At 35.8% G+C, this 23,351-nt stretch overlaps 1 protein-coding gene across 2 annotated transcripts; it reads right to left on the bottom strand.

The window, feature by feature from the left end:
- Positions 1–239: 239 nt before the first annotated feature.
- Positions 240–4,153, bottom strand: LOC131071797 (pentatricopeptide repeat-containing protein DOT4, chloroplastic). 2 transcript variants are annotated; one of them, XM_058007755.2, is made up of 2 exons: positions 1,840–4,153; positions 240–837 (listed from the first exon to the last, which is right to left on the bottom strand). In XM_058007755.2, the coding sequence occupies exon 1, from the start codon at positions 3,764–3,766 to the stop codon at positions 1,880–1,882; it is 1,887 nt and encodes a 628-aa protein (XP_057863738.1). In that variant the 5' UTR covers positions 3,767–4,153; the 3' UTR covers positions 240–837; positions 1,840–1,879. The 2 variants fall into 2 exon arrangements, with proteins under 2 accessions (XP_057863738.1, XP_059063261.1); XM_059207278.1 differs by lacking the exon at positions 240–837 and having other exon boundaries at positions 1,327–2,031; positions 2,168–4,153.
- Between the last annotated feature and the right edge of the window lie 19,198 nt (positions 4,154–23,351).

Below are 23,351 nucleotides of genomic sequence, written 5' to 3'. Positions count from 1 at the left end.
TACATAAGAATATCATATATGATGACAACCTTACTGACAACCACTCAACATAAACTAATTCACAGTGTTAAGACAACATATAATGATAAGAAGTTTAGGAATGACAAGAACTATAGTCATACTCGGTACTCACATGACAGAACAATTTAATCAGTGAAAACAGAGTGTTCATCTATACAAACAATAACTCATATCATATTCAGGATGTCAAAGAAATTATTTTCCAATCAAAGAAACAATGATACAAATATTCATTTATTTATGTCTTGAATGAGATTACAAAGCAAAGATCGATCCTTTCTAGGATCAAGTTCCTCCTCTTGTCGGGTCGTCTCTTCTCTCTCTTTTCCATTTTGTCTCTTCCCAAATCACATTCCCCCAAAACAAGGGCTTCTTCCCTTCTATTTGGCCCACTTCTGCTCGGCCTCTTCCTTGCTCGACGCAGCCCTTCACCTCTTTTGGCTGACACCCTCGTACGCAAGCCCACACTCTGAGCTCCTCCTTGACCTGACCTTTCTTCAATTACGGCCTATCTGGCCTCTTCCCATTACTCTCACCGGCCACACATTTGCATCGCTTGCTAACAACCTCCTCTTATCCGCCTTGACTTTCATTTTCTCTCTTGCTTTTTTGACCATTTCCCAACCGATTTTTAATGTTCATAACCGACTCTTTTTATCCATTCCTTTTCCTCCAAACTATTCCACTTTATCTACTCTCACCGTTAATCTTCTAACCATTCTCAGGTGTTCGCTTCCTCCTCCCGAAGGCAACTATATCGACTATCCAATCTCCTACCCATGTGGCGTCAGGATCTGCCTTTACCCAAATTTATTCCTGCCATAAGACTGAAATGCATCACCATCTTACATAGTAGTTGATGCATAAAGGAAAACATAGTTGTCATGAGTCCAAAACATATGTGAAATGGGCATGGGTATGTGGTTTTCACCATTACAAGACTTCATTAGTTAGAATTAACCTAAATGATATGACATGAAGAAGAGGGGTGGCAACTCCATGAAAGATTGAAATTGGGCTAACCATTCAAGCAAAGAGTACAAGGAAAATTAAACACCTTTTTTATTTGTAAAAGGACTTCAAACTATCAAGAATCAATGGGTTAAATGAAAAAATTGAAAAACACATTAAAACCGTTGTGTATTAGCCATAGTGAAGAGTTTATGAACAATCCAAATTGAATGAGATAGATTCAATCAGAGCTCTATGGACTGTAAAATGAAGGATGCCCTAAGCAAAAGCTCTAGGTAGTGTAAGTAATCTCAGGTTTCACTAGTTTAAGGAGAGAAATAAAAGCAATAATGATTGATGTTCCCTGCTATAAGTTAAATTTAATTAAAATGATCAAAACAATATTTCTAGCAAATGAGATCTCGTTAAGAAACCGAGTAACTGATGCTATTGAATAGGTACAATGTGCTTCTGTGTTTTTATATATGGTGGCAGTTAGTAATTTGTCGTTGACTGGCTGATCTTTGTATCTCCCTTTGGTACTTGGTCACTGTATTAGTTGCTTCAAACTCTAATTAATTAACAACTATTTTCCAACTGTTAAGTGGTTAAAGTTCTTGGCCTGAATACTTTTACAAATGCTTTTCCAATCAATTAGAAAACAACTGATATATCCTCCTTTGGTTCTTGATCACTCTATAATTGTTTCAAGCTCTGCATAACCAATAACCACTTTCGAATTTTTAAGTGATATAAATTCTTGTCCCGATAAGAACAGCCAAAATGCTGTGGCCAGTTTGTCACCTTGGTGAGAGAGCATTTGTTACTGAATATCAATCAGCACAAATTTCTTTCTCTGGAACATACCTGTTGCTTTCATCTCTTGAGATCATATCTCGAAATCTGTTCAGATATTCTGCATTTCTGAGTTTGACTTGTCTCCTGCTAGGAAAGAATGGACCTGTTTATTAACCTCAATCCAACTACATCCAGGAGTTTTTTTCACCCCTCTGTCATTCATAATTTTCCTCAGCTTCTCAAGTTCACCCCATCTACCACCTGCAGCGTAAATATTTGAAAGAAGCACATAAGGTGCAGGATTTTCAGGGTCTAACTCAAAAAGATGCAGTGCAACTTCTTGTCCTAGAGCTGTATTGTTATGTACTCTACATGCACTGAGTAAACAACTCCATACATTAGCATTTGGTTTTATTGCCATTTTCTTGATAAAGTTGTGTGCTTCATCCAGCTTCCCAGCACGACCGAGGATATCAACCATACAGCTATAGTGCTCCATTGTAGGTGTGATGTGATAGCATTCACTTATTGAAGTAAAATACCGATTGGCATCCTCAAGAAAACCTGCATGGCAGCATGCAGATAAAACACAAACTAAAGTAATATGGTTTGGGCTTGTGCCAGACTGCTTCATTTCCTCGAATAGCTTCAGGGCATCCCTGCAATAACCATGCATAGCATATCCTGCAATCATTGCTGTCCACGAGACAACTGTTGGTTTATGCATTCTATCAAATAGTTCGCGTGCCTTATATAAACTCCCACATTTCGCATACATGTCTATCAAGGCATTCATCACAACTGATTCAGACTCTACTCCGCTTCTAACAATTTGCTCATGAATTACCATGCCTCGTTGCAGAGCAGCCAAGTTGGCACATGCTGGAAGAACACTGGTAAAGGTTTTGAAGTCTGGTTTCACACCTGCCAACTGCATTTGATCAAAAATCTCTAGAGCTTCCACATCAAACCCATTCTGTGTATAACCTGCAATCATTACAGTCCACGAGAGAACATCTTTGTTTTGCATTTTGTCAAACAGTTCGCGTGCCTTCTGTATATCCCCACATTTTGCATACATGTCTACAAGGGAACTAGCCACGAAGACAGTAGACTCAAGCCTACTTCTTATCACTTGCTTATGGATCTCCTTTCCCTGTTGTAGAGCTCCTGGATTTGCACACGCTGGTATGATACTAGCAAACGTCTTTGAGTTTGGCTTAAGGCCAGCTGACTGCATTTCTGCATACAACTTCAAGGCTTTATCCCCATACCCATTCTGTACCAATCCTGCAATCATAGCATTCCATGATGCCACATCTCGTTGCGGCATTTCATCAAACAACTTCATTGCCTCATCAACAAACCCCTTCTGTGCATATCCCACCATCATTGCAGTCCAAGCTCGCACATCTCTCCGAGGCATTTGTCGAAATACGCTGAGAGCGTCATCAAGCCGACCTGCTTGCACATACCCAGCAATCATGGTCGTCCAGGACACCCTATCTGGTTCAGACATTTTGTCAAACACATGGCGAGCAACCTCGACACACCCGCATTTTGCATACATATCTACCAGAGCATTGGACACAAACATATCTAACTCTAACCCACTTCTTACTATCTCTTGATGAATTTCCATTCCCTCATGAAGAGATCCCAAGCTTGCGCAGGCCGGGAGCACGCCAGACAACGTGAATTGATTGGCCTGGACTCCCATTCCCTGCATTTGCCGAAACAATTCTAGTGCCTCATTAGGTAGCCCTTGCTTTGCACAACCTGCAATCAAGACGCTCCATGAGCACTCATCAGGATCAGGCATTTCGTCAAACAGTTTGCGTGCATCCCGCAGATTTCCGCACTTGGCATACATGCTAAGAAGCCTGTTTTCTAAAACTCTATCAGACGAGAAACCACGTAGCCTGGAATGGGCAGGGAAGTGTTTTCCCACTGTTAAGGAATTCTTCCGAATGCAACACAATAAGAGTTGAGGCATAATGTGTTTACGATAACCATTGATATTCTGGCATATGGATTCGTCATAACTGGCTTGCCATTCTGTTCGTTAGAGTTCTGTGTTTTGGATTGTTTTTTGGTGTTACATTTTTATGTTTTGTCGTGAAAAGCAAAACTGAGAATCCTGTGTGTGTTAAAATGACCATGGCAAAAGGATAGTTTTCATTTTGGCAGTTCGTCGTTCAAGATCAAATTCCTCATGGATTTGCATTTCGTTGATTACAAACCCCTTGAGAGTGTTAAGTAAGCTAGAAGATTCTAAGCGATTTAAAAGAAGATTGTTCTTCTTTTTATTAATGTTGATGCCATGTTCAAGCTCAAATACCTCTGTAAATATTTTGGAGTTCTCAACTCACCAAGTTGGTTTTTACATTCTTACCTATGGTGATAATGAAAATTATATATATATATATAGTTTTCTTACTACTTTTTTCCCTAAGTTCTTAATTAATTGTTACAAAGATGAATTATAACAATTATATTTGTTCCACTAGGCATTATTAGCCATCAAATTGAGATCTATTTATAGGTTCTATTTTATTCATAAATATTATTGAAAAATATCTAAAATTGAATGTTAAAATTAATGGAGAGGAGTAAGGTATATAGCTTAACATGATGATGGATCATTGAGTGTGATGTGAAATGTCAATTAAAAAATATGTACAATTAAAATCAAAAGCAATTAAACAATAGACTTGGAGAACTCATGCCAACTAAGGTTCATAGCTCTAAAGTCTAACATCTAATATTTTGTGACAAATAACATTTTCATTGTTGTGGCATGTGCTCAGACCTTGTCAAATGAGTGCTATTGGACTAAAAATTTCACTAGATTCAATTCTCACCATTTCTAAGATTAATGATTTGATCTTTGCACTTGAAAATTTGATTTTTGTGTGTAGATTTGAATTGTCCACTTTTGGTTCTCTAAACACAATTTATCTCACTTTTGAGAATCTAAAATTGTAAAACAAAAGATCTTGACAATTGTCTTTATGTCAGCAAGCAAGTTATGACTCTACTCTTCCTAATACTTAACTGTAATATTTAGGATAACTTGATACCTATATATGATTATAATAATGATTATGTAACTTGCTTAAGAGGTAAGGTAGCCACAAGCTAACTACTCATAACCCAATGCACATTGTAAGGTTAAGGACAAACAAATTTATTATTGAATTAGGGACTACCTCCTATATAGAATGTCGATAATAAAATAAAACCACTATGGTGTTGGAAAGATGAGTCCATATAAATAAGTTGAAGGCAATCTTGGAAATAGATTAGTCAACAAATAAAAAGTATGAAGATTGGATAAATACATATTGATAATGTTGAAGAAATGTTTATTATTTATTCTTTTATAACCATATGGTTATTTTGGGGGGTTTGATCCATTGTTTTTACATTTGTTAGTTGGAGAAATAGGGCATGAAGAGTGTTTATTCAATGACAAGATGCTAGTGGCTAGGATCAACATCATATGGGGAAGGATAAGGTAAAAAGTGGTCAATTTAGTCATTGCTAAGATTGGAAAATATTTTGTGTGAGATCTTTTTAGAGATATACTTTAACGAATGACGATTGGGTAAAGGTTATGACATTTTTTTAGAAATGAAAGGTTCTTGATCCAAATGGTATTGTATGACAAAAGGATGAGAAATCAAGCAACCATCTAGGATTATCAAAAGTTTAGTAGTTTATAAAATGGTCATTAAGTTTTTAATGAAAAAAATCAAATTGTAGAAAGGAATGGGACGTGTATGTAGCACAAAGAATTTGATCAAAGAGTATCTCAAACAAGTTGCTAATAAAAAGGAAATGGGACTATCTTGGAATTATCATGTTTCTTACTTTCTTGTTCCTCAATTTCTAAGGAGTTTCATGGTGCAGTTTGATTTTTTTTTTTTTCATGGTTCACTTTGTGTGACCCCTTTCTCTCCCTCTAACTTCATATTTGGAGGTGATTGGTCATGGATAATGTCCAAAACCATGGCATGAAAAAAATCATCTCATATCATTTAGATTGTGAATTTGAGCCTAAAGACGGGCTTCAAGGGGTTTTCAACTACAACACATGGGAGGTAAATGTTCAATTCAACATGTCACTTCATCATGTTGGCAAACCATTGGAACAACATTTTAGTGAACTTATTTTTGTGTATGTTGGGATAATAAACTAGTGTTTTCTTCATTGGCATTACCTTCTTTCATTTGCAAGAGCAAAGTGAACTTGGTGGATAATAATATTAAGAATTGGTATCTTCTTTTACTATATTCTATGTGGTTCTAGGGTAATTCTCATTTAGGTAACTAGTTCCTAGCCTTCAAATGAAAAATTTGGACCACAGTGACACTTGTAAAAGTGTCAACCACCTAGTAGTTTTTAGATTGTAATAAGAGTTGATAAGTGTTAATCATTCATGCAAGACGAGAATTGTCACTCTTCTATATATAGAAGATGCATACATTGCACAAAGGGTTGGAAAACCTTTGATAGGCGCAATAGATTTATCTAATTGTAAAAAGACTAGTAAATTAAGTTTTTATCAATCTCACTTGTACTAATTGTTTAATATATGTATTATTTTGAGTATTTAATGTAAGACATGGTCATTTTAGCATCCAAATGTCTCCATTATTTTATCAAATACACTTCGTGAAATATATATTTGTGGGTACACATTTAATATGTTCATGCTAAATTCATGTTAACTAGCATTCAAGTAATATTATAAATCCATCTATTAGGAATACACAGCATTTGATGTGTTTGGTACTATCAATATGTTTGCTAAGTAGAATTTGTATGTTCTAGATGCAATAGAAACTAATGGTCTAGGTATTGCAAGGCAGACCAAGTGAATTAGGTTGTTTAAATAATATTGGGTGTTTAAATAGTTAATTTGTTCTCTTGTTTAGTGTTTGACTCTATGCACATGAATAGGCAATGATCTATATTCTTTCTAAGCACACACTCCACTTTTAAAATAAAAATCCCATTAAGAGTAATTTATTTTACTTATTATCCCATATTTCATATAATGGTGTAGAAGGTTGTTGTGTCTTGTTGAACATATTTTTTCTTTTACTTGTGAGCATGTGAAGTTATCTTTATGCAGCCAAGGAATCCCCTCATTACCTTGTCAATGGCTAACATGATATAGACTAGTGATAGTTAAATGGGGTTTAACATATTTCTATAAAGGCTTAACTCATCTGGTAAATAGTTTCAAAATAATTGATGATAATTAATTGTTCTATATTGTTACTTATTCTTTTGAAGAATTTCTATATTGAGTGTTATTTGTGTGATCTAACAAGAGAAAACACCCTCAAGCATGGTAAAATTTAGAGAAGGAGAGATGATATTTATCTCATATTTGGGCATATTCTTTAGTCTTTTCAATTATATAAGATTGCATTAGTTTCCTCTAACCTAACATCCCAAAAACCTCCACAAGTAATAAAAATTATGGCCAATTATCATCCTAAAACCAAATGAAACAATCATAAAACTTAAAAAACTTGAAATGGTCCAATTTGTTTTCATGTGCCCTTTCCAAAAGCTCCAGCTATCTCAAGGAGTTGACAAAGATCAAGGATCATAGCTACTGCTTGACCTATGCTGAGGTGAAACATTGAAATGGAGTCAGACAACTATTGAGGATTAGGGGTTAGAGATATTGATTGACCCATAACAAAGTGGAATACCAAAGAAAACATAGGGATATCTTGGGGATTTGGGATCAAAGATACAACTTGACACATGCTAGGAAAAGCCAAGGATCGCGGATTAGAGCTACTTCTTGAAAAATGCTAGGGAAAAATTATGGATTAAAGATATTGTGTGACATGTGTCGAAGTAGTAGAAAGATACAAGAAGCTCTAGAACTCTAAGAATGAGACATAGGAAAGATTTTCATTGAGGCTTACAAACTAAGGCTAGTGAAGGAAGAGGACTCAACTTGTCTCATGTTGGGAGAAATTCAAAACCCTAAATTGGAATTCTATAAGACCCTTAGTTTCAACTTGATATGTAACAAGTAAAATTTAAATTTGGGCCTTGGCACCAATGTAGGTTTAGGCTAACTTTTTCTTATCTCCCAGGTGTGTAGAATATAAAACTAGAAAAACATTTCATTTTGGGTTATCCATTATTACACCATTTTTATCTTCTGGAGCACTTTTTATTCAATATTTCTTCTATAGATGAAAACCTATAGGAGATTGTGATCATTGGATGAAAACCTATGGGAGATTGTGATCATTGGATGAAAACCCATTGGTTACTAGAATCAAAGGACACAATCCCGTTGGTTCTTGAGGGCATTCTAACTCAAGGATTACATTGGAACATCATGAATTTGTAGGAAATTTAGTTGTTCAACATTTTCATCATATGTTGCAAATTTGTATTTGTTGTTGTATATGTTGTAATGATTGTCATAGAAATCCATCTTGTTGTAAAAATCAAAATTATATCAATATAAAGCTATGAGAAATTGATGTCATTTGTGCAAGTTATATATATTATTTTTTTGGTGTTGTTTGATGTAATTTGTCAAAATTTATCATTTTTGTTTCCAAATCTACCATTATCATTGAAAATATAATATAGGACATTACATGTGTATCCACCAAAAAAATGTAAGAGTGTTGTAAAAAGTATTCAATTTTCTTACAATTGTGTGTCCTACTCACTAGAAATTTGTTGATGACACCATTGTCATAGTGGAAGCATTTATTGTAAAATCTAAATAACTCAAGAAGATCCTCTCCATCTATGAAGATGTCTCAAGGGAAAAAAAATAGCCTTCCCAAAAGAACTATCTTCTTTTAAAATACCCCATATCCAAAATAATAGAAAATTGCTTGTATTCCCGGCTATCAAGTGGGATTGTCTTCCCTCTAAGTACCTTGGACTCTCTCTTTTTCATGGAGTTATCTTGGTGTCCTTATGGACAATGCTTCTCGATGGATTTTATGATAATATTTCTAGTTGTAAGGGTGTTCCCCTTAGTCAAGATGGTAAAATATAGCTAATCAAAGTTCTAATGTAAACCATATGTGTCTATTGTATGAGGTTGCTATGAGTTTCTATGAAGTTTGTGGAAAAGATTGAAAAAATATAAATAAATTTCTTATTGATTAATAGTAAAGAAAGGAAATACTAGTACCTTTAGTTTCTTGGGACTCTATTTGTAGGCCCAAGAGTAGTGGGTAACTAGGGATAAGAAGGTTCAGATACATCAATAAGGAAAATATTTAAGGAGAAAAGTGAATGCACTTAGATAACCAAGAAAAAATATCTAAGGCATAAGGAAGAAATTTACACTTGCCTTATCAGCAATGATTTACCTCTTGGTTCTTGTTTTCAAAATATGGTTTCTACCTAATTTATTCGTAACAAAGGTACTAAATGGAGGCTTGGTGATAGGAACAAGGTTAATATTTTTTAACATTATTGGTTTCTTAATTACCCTATAAGTATATGTGATTGAACCACACCTATTATGGATCTCTACCAAAAAAACTTTTGGATGGAATTATACTGACTATATTATTGTGCGAGAAGAGGTCAAATCTTGGAATACTTTATTAAACTTCCTCTTCACATGAGGATCAAGTATCTTGAATAGATTATAATATTTGGTTTTAGGTTTTCATATTCTTCAATTCTCTAGTGATTATTATTTGGTTTGGATTGCTTCTCCTACTAGTTATTATTATGCAACATCAGATTATGCTTTTGAGTTGGACCAATCCTCCCCACCTCCTTCGACCAAGTTTTGGTTACATTAGTTGAACCCCAAACTCAAAATTTCCTTTGTCTTGTGGTTCATTTGAAATAAAATTCTTACCCTATAAAATCTTATGAAAAGAGAGTTTTTCTCTTTTGAATAGGTGTGCCCTTTTTTATAAGACCTGAAATAAAGTGTCTTTTCTTTGGTCTTGAATTGTTCTATTTCTAAAGATGTTTGTGCTTACATCCATTATCTATTCAAGATTAGATGGATTTTTACATATAGTGTTCAAGGTTTTTTGGACCAATAGGTGTCTCCTCTATGAATTCCCTCTCTCAAATTTATTTGATCTCTTGCTTTATGATGTATGTTATTTGGAGCCTATGGAAGCAGTGAAATAAAGCCTTAGGAAGTTGTGTGTCTCACTAAATTGGTTTAGCTATTAACGAAATGTATATGGTTGGGATTAAAGATACGAATACCCATAACACTAAATTAAACATTTATTGTATAAAGATAGAGATTGCTACTACCTATAAATTGGACTTTGATATTTCTACCCCTTTAAAAGCCTCCAAACACCAATGATACAATATAGCTTAGAGGCATCCACCCGCTTATTGGTTCAAGGTTAATTTCGATGGTGCTTCAAAAGGAAACTCTAGACCTAAAAGTGGACATGGTATTCTCAATTACCACAATAGAAATTTGACAAATAACCAATGCCATCAATTTAGGTGTGCAAATGAACCATTATGTAGAGGTTTGTGTTTCTTGTAATGTTATAAAAATGGCACATCAGACCAGTGTTTGGAAACCTATTTTTTAGGGGTATTCTTTGATATTATATGAAACTTGTGAGACGTTAACCCCCTTGTTGTATGATTGATAATTACATATAGGATGCTACAATCCTTAGGGAAAAAAAGGAGATAGTTTTGAATTGATCATGTTGAGTAGGAAAGGAATAAGGTTGAAAATTTATTTGCTAAGTGTGATGTGTTAAATAATGGAAGTACCATATAGCATCCAAATTATTTAGTCCTTTAGGAGGCAATGATATTGATTAATAGTAAAAAAATATCATTATTTTTCACCTTAAATGAAGGTTTGGTCACATGACGATGATTAATACAATTACAACTTTTCCCATCCTACAAGGAACCAATATTATACATCTAACATTAGTGAAGATTACATCGCTTCTAATAATGCTAAGTATAATGAAAATATTTTTCCTTCTAGTTTCTTTCTCATCAAAATGTTTAACATTTAACGAGGGGTTGAAAAGATAACAAGAAAGTAAAAGTGATTATGGGTGGTGATGATAATAGAGTAAGTATTCTTATTATAATAATTTCTAATGCAATAAAGTGGTCTTGAATATTATTTATAACTTTGTTTAAGCATCTACTTGGAGATATTGAAATGACACAACATTGTTCTAACAAAAGCTTATGTTAAGGGCTAGAAATATAGGAAAGATTCCATGCAAGGAATATGAAGAAGTTGATAATCAACCATAGGAGCCAAGAATTGTGTGCACGAAAAATACCTATCACACAAAAGAGATCAAGAAAATATTGCATGCTCTATAACAACCAAAGAATTATGTATTAATGCACAAAAACATAGAAGATTCAATATTGAAGATGCACAATATTGGAGGTGCAATTACAATGAATGAATGACTTTCTTTATAGAGAGCAAGAGATGCTCTAATCCTAAAATTAGAAGAACTAAAGCAATGCAAAGTAGGAGCTAAATTAAGCTCAATTACAGGCTAAAAAAGCTAACTAGAAGTGCCTCTAAGTGAGCTATGACTAAAAAAGCTAAAAATCCATAACACCTAGATCTAAATAAAGCACCTAAGTTTATCTTAAGTGAAAAAGAAATTAAAGGACCTAATTAATAAATAATTAGATAATTGTCCTAAAATTACTCCAACACCCCCCCTTAAGATAAACTTAGGGAGAATCTAAAGAGCTAATTATGAATGCAAAATGCATGCATGAATGAGCCCTGACAACAAAGGCCTAATTAGGTACTTATTTACAAACCAATGCAAAGCAATTCAACTCATACAAATGAGGTCTCTCTAAATGGAGAAAAGGAGAAAAACCACATGGAAAAATTCCCTCTCCGAAAATGAGAGATGCAATGAAAAGAAGAAGGCACTACATGTGACTAAGATGAAGGATTAAAAGTGACCCCCCAAGTACTGAATCAGTCACAAAAGTACAATAAATATCCTTCCCATAAGAGAGAAAATGAAGATAAGAATCCCCCTAATTTAGAAGTATCTCTTGTGTCAATGATGAACGCTTGAAGACAAAACATTATCAACTTCTACATGGTATCAGAGCTTCATATCGGTCCAGTTCCTATCTGCACATGTGAGGGATCCAACCTGAGGTGAATTTTTTGTGCACATTGGGTTCAAACAGAGGTCACCATTGCGTTCACAGCGTCTAAAAACCCCAAGATCTACTATTGTTTCATCAATAAATAAATAAAAAATTTATGTGATATAAATATTTGGGTTTGCATGAAAGTCATAATTTAGTTTTGTAACTAAGCTTGATTTTGTGTCTATGTTGGTTCTTTTATTATGGATTGAATTTTACCTGAACCTTGGGTGATAGGTTAGCTATGTACACTTAAGGAGAGTGGCTCACTATGGGGGTTGGGGCCCAGAAGTGGCTGCCAGGGTAACCCATAGGTGCAACTCAACATCTCAACAGATGGCTAGGCCTTCCCATTCTAACCCTTTGCCTATACAAGCACACAAGGCAAGAGTGGGGCACATAACTATCTTGGTAGTGTGTAACACCCCACAAAAACACAAAACCATCAAAGGGCATCTAAAGAAACTCCTAGAGGGTTTCACGTAAGACAAACACAATAGACAACTAGGACACACAAAGGGAAGAGTGTCATTGCATAGTCTCGATGACTCATGCAGAACTACACATTCCTTTCATGAAGATAAGGTAATGCATGATATAGGTAGATCAACATCTCAACATACAGCCAGACTTGCCAACTCAACATCTCAACAAATGACCAGGCCTTCTCATTCTCACCCTCTACCTAAACAAGCACATGAGGTATGAGCGGGACATATAATTATCTTGTTAATGTGTAACCCAACCCAAAGTTTATTAATATTGTGAGAATTTTCCAAGATCTAGAGGCAACGGAAAGCACAAATAAAAGAGACAAAATAGATGATAGGAATAAACTGTATTCTATCAAGATGCAAAATATGATCAACTGGATCATTACAAGATGTTCAATGATTGCTTGTACAAACAATGTAGATGAACCTGCTTATATAGGCAAGGCTTATGGATATGTGAGCACACAAACATGACATGTGGATCAATAAAAAACAAGGGTAGGTAGGAAATAAGTGTGGGTAGGTAAGAGAAACAATATAATATTTCACATGAGGTGGAATGTAACAACAAGACAAGATCAACACCATAAAAGGTGGAAATTCTCCTACACACACTATCCCAATGTGGCACAAACACCCAAGTGTCTCATACCCAAACTACTATTAAATGCATGTACCTAACTAAACTTAAGTAAAGTGTAATAATATCCATGATAAATGTAGACATATAAAAATGACCATATTCCTAAATGAATATTTTGTGTTCATTCCTCTATTTAATTAAATCCAATTTAATTGAATCACTTACATTCCTCTATTTAATTAAGTAAATTACTTTATTTAAATTAAATTCACTAAGTCTCTTTTACCATTTAATGGGATAAATTATTTTATTCAATTAAATCCCTTCTATCCACTTTTTAATTAAATTCAAATTTAATTAATAGTTTACCCTAAATTGAATAAATCTAATTTATTCAATTTCCCCAATTGCAACCAAATTGAAATAAATTAACTTTATTTCAATTAAATCCTATTATCTCTCCATCCACTTGCAAAATCCTACATCTCCCACTTGTCTCCTAAACCCTATTCCTAACCCCCTTCTAGACTCTTCTAATCACTTCTAAATTAGCCTAACCCATCTTCTAAATATTGTCACATCCCTAAACAAGGGGAAGTCACTTCTCAAACACTCAAAGTCTTTGGAAACCATTAAAGGCTTCAACAACTTAACTTTGAAAGTCTTCCAAACCATTAATGGTTAACTCAACCCTCCAACATGATTAAAGACTTTCTCTAAACTCAACCTCCATGTAACCCAAGGGTCTCATCAAGCATTTATTGCTTTGACCATGGTTATTCCTTAATCCTTTGCACAAGAGTTCATCCTTTGGGTAAAAGCTTTATCCAATGGTAATCCTAACCTAACCTTAACCCTTACCCCCTAAGGTAACCATGAGGTCTTCTCAAGCATTTAATGCCTCCTACCTCTCTTCTCAACCCAACCTTATGTTGAAAATTGTCACCATTTCATTGGTGCGAATTGCAAACATGGATTGAGCAACTTTCAAACTCAACCCTTGATTATCTCTTTCAATCCTGGTCATCCATTGCCCTATTTTTGCTATAAATAGAGCTCTCATTCCTCCATTTTCAGATATGCAAGCTCTTAGTATCATACTTATGCTCAATTTTATCACATTTAGTCTCTCTCTTTGCAAATAAGAATTAATCTAATAATAATTTTAGATTGCTTCTTTTATCAATAGCTTAACTATATAATTAGTATATCATGTTAGGATAGTATCACTACTAATCTTGTCATCTTATAATCTAGTTCATTTCATTTGTAGAATCATGCATAGGTAGGTTGCATTCTCATGTTAAAATCAACCGAAGCATCCCTCATTCTTGCATTTGTCATCCCTAAACCACTTTGCTCAGTGATCTAAGAGCAAAGACATTGGTTTGAGGGACCTTGTGAGATAGAGAACCATGGAACCAACCTTGGGAAGCTGAGTCATCCTTCATGACTCCATAGCTTGCACCAAGAAGTCTTGTGGGTCTATGGACAAGGCTCTTTAGGCTTTATTTTTCACATTTTAAGTTCTATTGGCCTGCTTTTCCCACATACATTTATGGCGCCCACCGTGGGGCCCGACCCCATATATCAAATCGGTTTTGGAATTTAACCACTTTTGCAGGTACGTGGGAAACAAGAATCAGCGTGTGAAAAACATTCCTATGCGCATTTGGTTAACAGTCTAGCGCATCCCGATTTCTGTTTAAAGCGTGGGGTCTATTTGATAGTGTGTGTAGTCTTTACTATAGCGCATTATCCCACTAACATTTTCCTATAGGTCTCAGCGCGGGAGAAAAATAGAGCAGCACATCCGGAAACCATCTTAGCGCATCCTAAAAATAGCATAGTGCATTGTTGTCATCTTTTAGCGCATCGTTGTTATATTGTAGCGCGTACAGTTTGTTCTGTAGCGCATCACAGACAGAGACAAAAAATTAAAATCTATAACCGAGGATAAAATTAGACTTGTTGAAGTCCACGAGTTATCTAACCTTTTTACTTGTTATTGTGCAGGGTTCTAACAATTTTCTTCCAGATAGGAGCTCAGTTTTATGACCATTAGGGTAGTTTAGAGTTTTTACTAACTTAGAGAAGTTAGTTAAAATTTGAACTTCTTTCAATTTTATTAAAATTGAACTCATATTTCATTTGGGTACCTAAAAAGAACCACAAATCAAAATCTTTTCTTACTTTTCTGGGAGGAAAATTCTTAATTTGGGCTCTAAAAAGAACAAGACAAATTTTCATTTTGCAAAGGGCTTAAAAAGAATCTCACCATCCTTTGGTGCATAAAAGGATTCATCTTTAAATTTGGGCAAAGTAAAGAATCACAAAAGTCAGTTGCAACTAAAAGAGGGAAGATCTTCCCCTTTTGATTGCTTTATTTTATTGACCACACATCGCTTTTGTTTTGTTGACCAAACAATCGATTTATTTTGTTGACCCTTTCTATTCAATAGATCAGAAAATCATTGCCATGAAAGGTTGAAATAAACACCATGTTTTTATGGAGCAACATCTCATATAGATTTTAGAAAATCACTTAATTGAAAGGATAAAAAGAACAACTTGATTGCCTCATCTTGAAAGTAGAAGGTATATGCTCTCCCCTTAACTAGGTGATCAAAAAGCCAAACTACTCTTACGCTTTTAGTCATTTCAAGCAGTTTAAAACCTTTAGCAGGTCTGCCTTCTCGAGGGGTTGAAAACAACTCTTAAAGCCATTTATGGCCGCTGTGAAGGGAACGACCTAAGTGGGAAACGACTTTGACGCCAAGTGTTCCAACCCACTATAATCAAAAGAGGAAAGTGATGAAAGTCCTTTTCAACGGTGACACGCAGCGATTAGCCTTCCCCCAGTATCCTTGAGATACGTAAAGTCTTTGTTCTAAAGGTTGGGAAGCCTCCTGAGGGAGTTTATCACTAACGGTCGAACAAGAAGCCTGATTACGAACCTTAGAAATAGAAACCTTGAGCCGAGTCAGTAACCAAACATTTGTAATATCATAGTGCAAGGGTGGGGAAGAATCCGCCTCCAAGATTACTCACCATATATCTCCCATGATAACTACTCAATTGTGAAGCAATTCACTTTGAGCTAATATCTGGCAAAAGGCAAAAAAATGGGCACCCTCTAGGGGGTGACACGGATGTTTGAGCTGACAGAGTATCGAGACTAGTGGGCTATGGTATTACTTATGACCCTTGAATAAAGAGTCTTTTTGAAGTGTATTCTTTGTAACCAAACCTGTTGAAACATTGAGGATTTGAACACATCCTCACAGAATATACACTTATTGTTTAGATTAGGCAAAATGGTTATGTATTTTGTGTTGTGTTTACACTTGTTACTTCAGAAAATCATCCATCAGCATTAAAAACTTAAGGCAAAACACCAAAATCACAAAAAACAGTCAACCTAGGGCAGTTTAGCGCGTAAGAGCAACATCTTAGCACATATCAACCATACCTTAGCGCATCACAATTTATCCTTAGCGTGTCAAGGATTCACAATAGCGCTTCGCAAAATTTGGAAACAGTCAGAAACAGTTAGCGCGTCCGGAAAACAGCCTAGTGCGTTGAAACATCAACTTAGCCCGTGGGAGTCAAGCACTAGTGCATAGGGTTTAATAGTTATCACGTGGAAGGCCCATACTAGCGCATGATCTTTTGAGCAAAACAAAAAACAAAATTAAATGGTCTTAACCAGTTAGCACGTAGACCGGGGCAGCTTAGCATGTGGGGTATTTTCCTTAGCACTTTGAGAAACTTTTGTAGCGCATAGGGTCTCTGTTTTAGCGCGTGATCAAAACCAGAAAAATAGGGAGCAAAACAGAGATAAATTTAGGAATTTTTTAAAAATATTTTTAAAACCTCCTTGCATCAACTTCATTTTTGTCAAAACAGAGTATCAAAAACAGGGCTTTAAAAACTATTTCTAGAGCAAATTTCTAGTCAAACAAAAGTTGTCCAGAATCCAAAACTGGTTGCATGATAAACATATCTATCCTATCAAAATCAGGAAACATCATCGCAAGTGACGAATAGGTCCTTTATTATCTCACGAATTTTATCCCAAACACACTTGTTCAAAACCTCAAGTTGTCAAATCAAGTTTCCATATCGGGAAACTTTATCCATATCATTTGGCACACTTTGTCATGAGGGGGCATCTAAACCTTCACTTTGATAAAGTAAAACTTGAGTCTTCAAAACAAGATAAACTAAATCCAAAACAACTCAAAGGAAACCACTAATCACTTATGCATGACTAATCCTCATATTTTGAGAAGAAAGAATATTTATCGTAATACTAAGTTAAAGAAACAACAACCAAGTTTTTCCAAATTTGTCAAAAGAAATAAATTTTTATACATCAATCGTCAACTCTTCAAATCTCATCGAACATTTCTTCATCACGTCAAACTTTATATCTAAAACAAATCCAATGAATTTGACAAGGAGCCTTTGAAGACTAGGGCATATTGTCAAAAATCCGCATTCAGTCAAATCATAAACCATGGAGGAAAGATCAATCCTGCATTCTTTCCCGACGAGTGCATCACTTACAACATACCCCACTTTGAACCACCAACCCCTGAGCAACACATCAAAGAGGATTTTATCCCCTTTATCATAGAAAGCTTCTACTAGATGCTTGTTGTTACTCGCTCTCAACAAAACAAACAAAGCGAAATGCAATCAAAATCCAACATGAATCGGAGATTATCAAATCCTTTTGAGCATCCGAGTCTAGAGGACACCAAAATTTCTGAAGAACTTCTTTAGGAATGCCAAGAGAGTGCTTCATTTCAAAAACTTGTGGAAAGACTCATGGAAAATGACAAGGAAAAATACCTACTCATGCTTACAAGCAAAGGGGTTAAACTTCCTGAAGAATTTGACACAGACATGTTTAGAACAAGATCTCAACATTATGAATATCAAGAACGACAACAAGAAGGGGAAGCACGCAACCTTGAGCAAGATATTTCTGAACAAAACATACCGGAACAAAATACACCAAGGCAAAACATCCCTGAGCAACACATCCCCAAGAAAAATATACTGTTCCATACCCCATTTCAACCCAGGATTAATGCAAGGGAACAACTCTTTCCTCGGCAAAACAATGCGCCTTTGGTTGCCCTTACTCAACAAATGCAAATGTTACAAAGACAAATGCAAGACATGCAACAAGGGACAATAGTACGGTATTCACTAAATGAAATTTGTCCTTATCCTTTTGATAGAAGATTGCACATGGTCCCTTTTCCTCCAAACTGAGACATTCCTAAATTTGATAAATACGATGGAAAAAGCAATCCTCATGATCATGTTCAAGAATTTTGCACCATGAGTCTTGAATTTGCTCACGATGACACCTATCTAATGAGGTTATTCCCAAGAAGTTTGGGAGGAGAAACAATGGAATGGTTATCCAAAATCACACCTCCTGTTAGATCATTTGATGAACTAGTCAACAAATTCATAACTCAATATTCCTATAACATTCAACATGCTATTACCATGCTAGATGTCTGTAATACGAAATAGAAAAACAATGAAACATTCATGGTATTCCTTCAATGTTGGCGGCGTATGGTTTCATGATATCCTCAAGATATTCCTAAAAAGCAGAAAATGAAAATTTTCATCGATAACTTGAATAGTGAGATGAGTTACAGGCTCAAGCTCCAATGCATACCGTCTTTTGCTAAACTAATTGAAAACGACATTCAAGTAGAAGAAGCATGTGTCAAGAGAGGAACGCTCAAATTCTTCAAAGAAGGAACAGGTTCATCAAACTACAATAACCAAAACAACAACTTAGACAAATCTAGATTCTGGACCAGAAATAAGAACAATGGAAATGAAGGAGGCAATGAACCACATGATCCAAAATCTAAGCAACCCGTGCTCACATTATCAGGTAATCCTCAAGCTACAAAGAACCCCAAAGGTGCTAACCCAGATGCTAACACATACGCATTGAATACCAATCAAGGTCAACCCAACACAAACAACACCAACAATGCTCAAAACAATCACGCAAATCGAGGACCTAATAACAATTCACAAGGTAGCACCAACAATTTCCAAAAACGTGTCTACACACCACTGGAACAATCACTGGAGTCAGCATTCAGAGAACTCCTGGCAAACAAAATTATCTATTTACCAACAATCAACAACTATGAACCACAAGTCAAACCACCTTGGTGGAATGACTCACACTTTTGTGATTTTCATTGAAACAAAGGTCATCAAACAAATGATTGCATGCGACTGAAAAACATTGTTCGAGACATGATTGATAGAGGTGATTTAACAGTAGATGGTCTCAAGACAAATAGTGACCATGGAGCCTTTAAGAATCCTCTTCCAAACTACAACAAGGATGGAGCTTCAACCTCGAATGATACACGTGGAGCTCGTATCAATCACATCTACAGTAACACCATCAATCATATATCAGTTGAAGACAATCAAGTCAATGTCATCACAATCCGAGATCAACGTGATCATGAATCTGTCAACGTAACAACAAGAGCTCAAAAATATATCTTGAAGGGACATACGTCAACAACAAATGCTATACCCAAAATTCAATATGATCTAGTCAGCCAACTGTGCAAAACTCCTGCTCAAATATCTATACTGGAATTGTTAAAACTTTCACCAAAACACAAAGACATATTGGAACAAGTGCTATTGGAAACAAATGTACCTCAAGATCTGGATGCTGACAAATTCCAAGCCATGGTCGCTCATATGACAGGGCCTCATAATCTCACTTTTTCGGAGCATGATAATATCTCACTAAGTCATCCACATAACACTCCTCTCCATATTGAAGTCATCGTCTATAAACACCAAGTGAAATGAGTATTGATAGATGGAGGAGCTAGGCTTAATATATGTACCTTAAAACTTATCTGTGCATTAGGCTTCTCAGAGGAATCTATTGATCCACACAAAAAGATTACTATAAAGGCATATGATGATGAAGAAAGATCCTCTAAAGGAACAGTGGTGTTGTCGATTCAAGTCGGACCAATACAAAGAGATACGATGTGCTAGGTCTTAGACATAGACCTCACATACAATATCTTATTGGGTCGACCCTGGATACATGAAATGCAAGCAATGCCCTCCATGTATCACCAGTGTGTCAAATTCCCCTATAATGGGCAGGATGTTTCTATATCTGCTGATCACAATCCATTTCAACATTGTAATGCAATACGGGCAGCCTAGGACAGTTTGGTTCCGCATAATAGAGAGAAACAGAATCCCTCAGCATCAGATCTTCAACAAGAGAAGTCTAAATCATTACCTAGAGATTTCAAGCAGAAATAGAAAATCAAAGAACAAGGCATGGGAGAGTACTCTTTGGAGCCCATGTGTTTGACCAGCTTACCCACATCACCTAGATCTCATGGATTACCTACAGCATCAACACATCAAGCAACTCAGCCCATCACCAAGTTCGATGGCAAATTCATTCAACTTGGCACTTTAGCACATGAATCCGAGGAAAAGGATATCCTTAGTTGGCTATACAAAGATGAGGAAGAAGATAGAGAAACTACTGTGGAAGTAGCTATACCCACACACATATATGGAAAAGGCTACTTAATCATGCAGTAAATGGGATACAATGGTAAAGGACCTATTGGTAAGCGTCAGGAAGGTGTCACTGAACCATTAGATCCTCCTTCACAATTTAGTAAAGACAAAAAAGGATTGGGCTTTGAATTCACTCTATTACAAAAGAAAATACCATGCAAATATCAAAAACCTCAGTGGAAAGAAAAGAAGAAGTATAAAGAAGAATCCTGGCAAAAAGCACTATTTGAGTCAGCAGAGACAATTCGTAAGGAATGTGAACATCAAGAAAAGAAGCAACATCAGGAGAAGCCCATCATTCACAAGAAGGCAACATCTACAGTAGTAGCTCATATTCATGAACAAATATCCAACAAAGCAGAATCACCTCAGGGCAACATCATTCCTCCCCGAGAAGAAACAGTCTATGAACAAATGCAAAAAATAGAAGCAGGATCTAACGCAGAATCAGAAAAAGCCAGCAGAATAGTATCAATTATCAAAGATCTATTTTTGCCATTCAACATACCTATTTATAGCACTAAAAAGATCTAGGATGATAACTCCAAGACTGATTCCAATGAATATGAATGGGGTAGCTGCTCAAATGCTAGTGAAGACACCGCTGAAAATACTAGTTCTATATCCCTTTCTCAAGAAGAACATAGCACAGAAATTAGACTACTTGAATTTGGACCACAAAATATCTATGACGCTAAGGAAAGCGAGCAGAAACATTATGAACAAGTCTATACGGAGGATGATACCATCGAAGACCTCGACAGAATCTTGGACTTCTTTAACACCCAAACCAATCACAATGAAACCTCTATCCTGACACTTACTGCAGCAGAACTTGATCCACCAAACAATTCCTTACCACTTATCTTTCCTGACCTCATTGACTGGGATGAACCCGAAGTACATGATATACCAATTTTCCCAAACAATGAATCTATTATTCACTACCTATGTACTGTTAACCCGGAAATAGGCTCTACCAATGAACAAAGTAACGATGTCTGCAACCAAGGGAGTGCCAAGTCTCTCAATCGCAAAAATAAACCAAATAAAGGATCTGATACTGAAAACCAGTCAATAGCAGCTCTAGATCACAAAAAAGTAAAAATAAAGGACGCATCTGAGGGTGAAAACCTTTTTAAGGCACCTAAAGATGGGAGACTTGACACTCTTCCTGAACATTTTCATGAGCGATCACCCATATTGAATGAGCCCACTCAATCAATCAACATTGGTACTACAGAAGCAGCCAAAAATATACACCTTGCAGAATCTTTGACAGAAGCAGAAAGATCAGAATTTATCAAATTTTTTAAAGAAAAGCAAATCAACTTTGCTTGGGCATACGTAGATATGCCCGGGATTGATCCACAATTAATCATGCATCACTTGTCTATGGCTCTAGGAGCTAAATAGGTTAAGCAAAAACTGTGAAAGATGAATCCACATGTGGCACTCATGGTCAAAGATCAACTAAAGAAACTATTAGATGTCAGATTCATCAGACCCATCGACTATGCAGAATGGATTTCCAACATCATACCAATTTCAAAACTAGATGGCAGTATCAGAATATGCATAGATTTTAGAGATGTCAACAATGCTTTTCCAAAGGATGACTTTCCTTTACCAAGTATTGACATCATTTTAGACCTCACAGTAGGCCATGCAATGTTATCACTAATGGATGGTTTTTCAGGATATAACCAAATCAAGATCGCTCCAAAGGATCAAGATAAAATAGCATTCACATGTCCTTGGGGAAAATATTGTTGGAATGTCATGCCTTTTGGCTTAAAGAATGTAGGTGCAACTTATCAACGAGCAATGACAACAATCGTTCATAATATGATGCATACCTTCATGGAAGACTATGTGGATGATTTACTAGCTAAATCCTTCACCAAAGAAGAACATCTAAGCATTTTAGAAAAGATTTTTGAACAATTGGAAAAATTTCAAGTCAGGCTCATGGTGCAAGAGCACCTTTCTAAGGTCTTTCTCCATGTGACCTTTGTTGGAATTTTGCTTCTTTAAGAAGCCATGTAAATGTAATAAGAGCTAAGAGCTCATTGGTTTTGTTTAGGTCCTAGTTTAGGTCCTAGGTTCTTAAGTCTAGGTTGAGTTGTCTTGTGCAATAGAAGGTAGGTGTGCCTTTGATGTGTTTGGGGTCCTTTTGACATGGTTGTGTCCATAGTATAGCCCAAGGTAGGCTCAAAATCCAAGAAAGCAACATTGCAAAAGTTGCTCAAAAGTTGTAAAAAGTTGCATGACAACTTTTCAAAGTTGTCATGCAACTTTTCCACCAAATAGGTCATAGCCTTAGCTTGGCATTGTGAACCCTAACCATGGAACACAAACCAAGGTAAAGACACTATAAATTATTGCAAACCCTAAAATGAGGGGTTGGATGTCAGATTGTACAACCAAGAGAAAAGACCTTGACTGTGACTGTGTTTTTGTTGCCAGTCGGCACAAATGGAGCATTAACAGGTTGATAATGGATTGTTTTGTGAATTGAGTGGTGTTGTGAGTCTTGCATTGTGTTTATCCTTTCATTTTGAGCACTTAGGGTAGGTTCTTGTGCAGGTTTTTGTGTGTTTGTAATTATTTTGTGAAGTACTCTATCACTGCCAAGTTTTGGATTGTTTTGTGTAATGGAATGATAACTCCTATCCCCATTATGGAGACA

Source organism: Cryptomeria japonica, chromosome 6 (genome assembly GCF_030272615.1).
Source record: "Cryptomeria japonica chromosome 6, Sugi_1.0, whole genome shotgun sequence".
Classification (NCBI taxonomy): Eukaryota; Viridiplantae; Streptophyta; class Pinopsida; order Cupressales; family Cupressaceae; genus Cryptomeria; species Cryptomeria japonica.
This window is presented reverse-complemented; position numbering and strand designations above follow the sequence as displayed.

What these genes read in the sequence shown, in the direction of transcription:
- LOC131071797 (XM_058007755.2), bottom strand. Translation starts at nt 3,766, where the DNA reads ATGCCTCAACTCTTATTGTGTTGCATTCGGAAGAATTCCTTAACAGTG.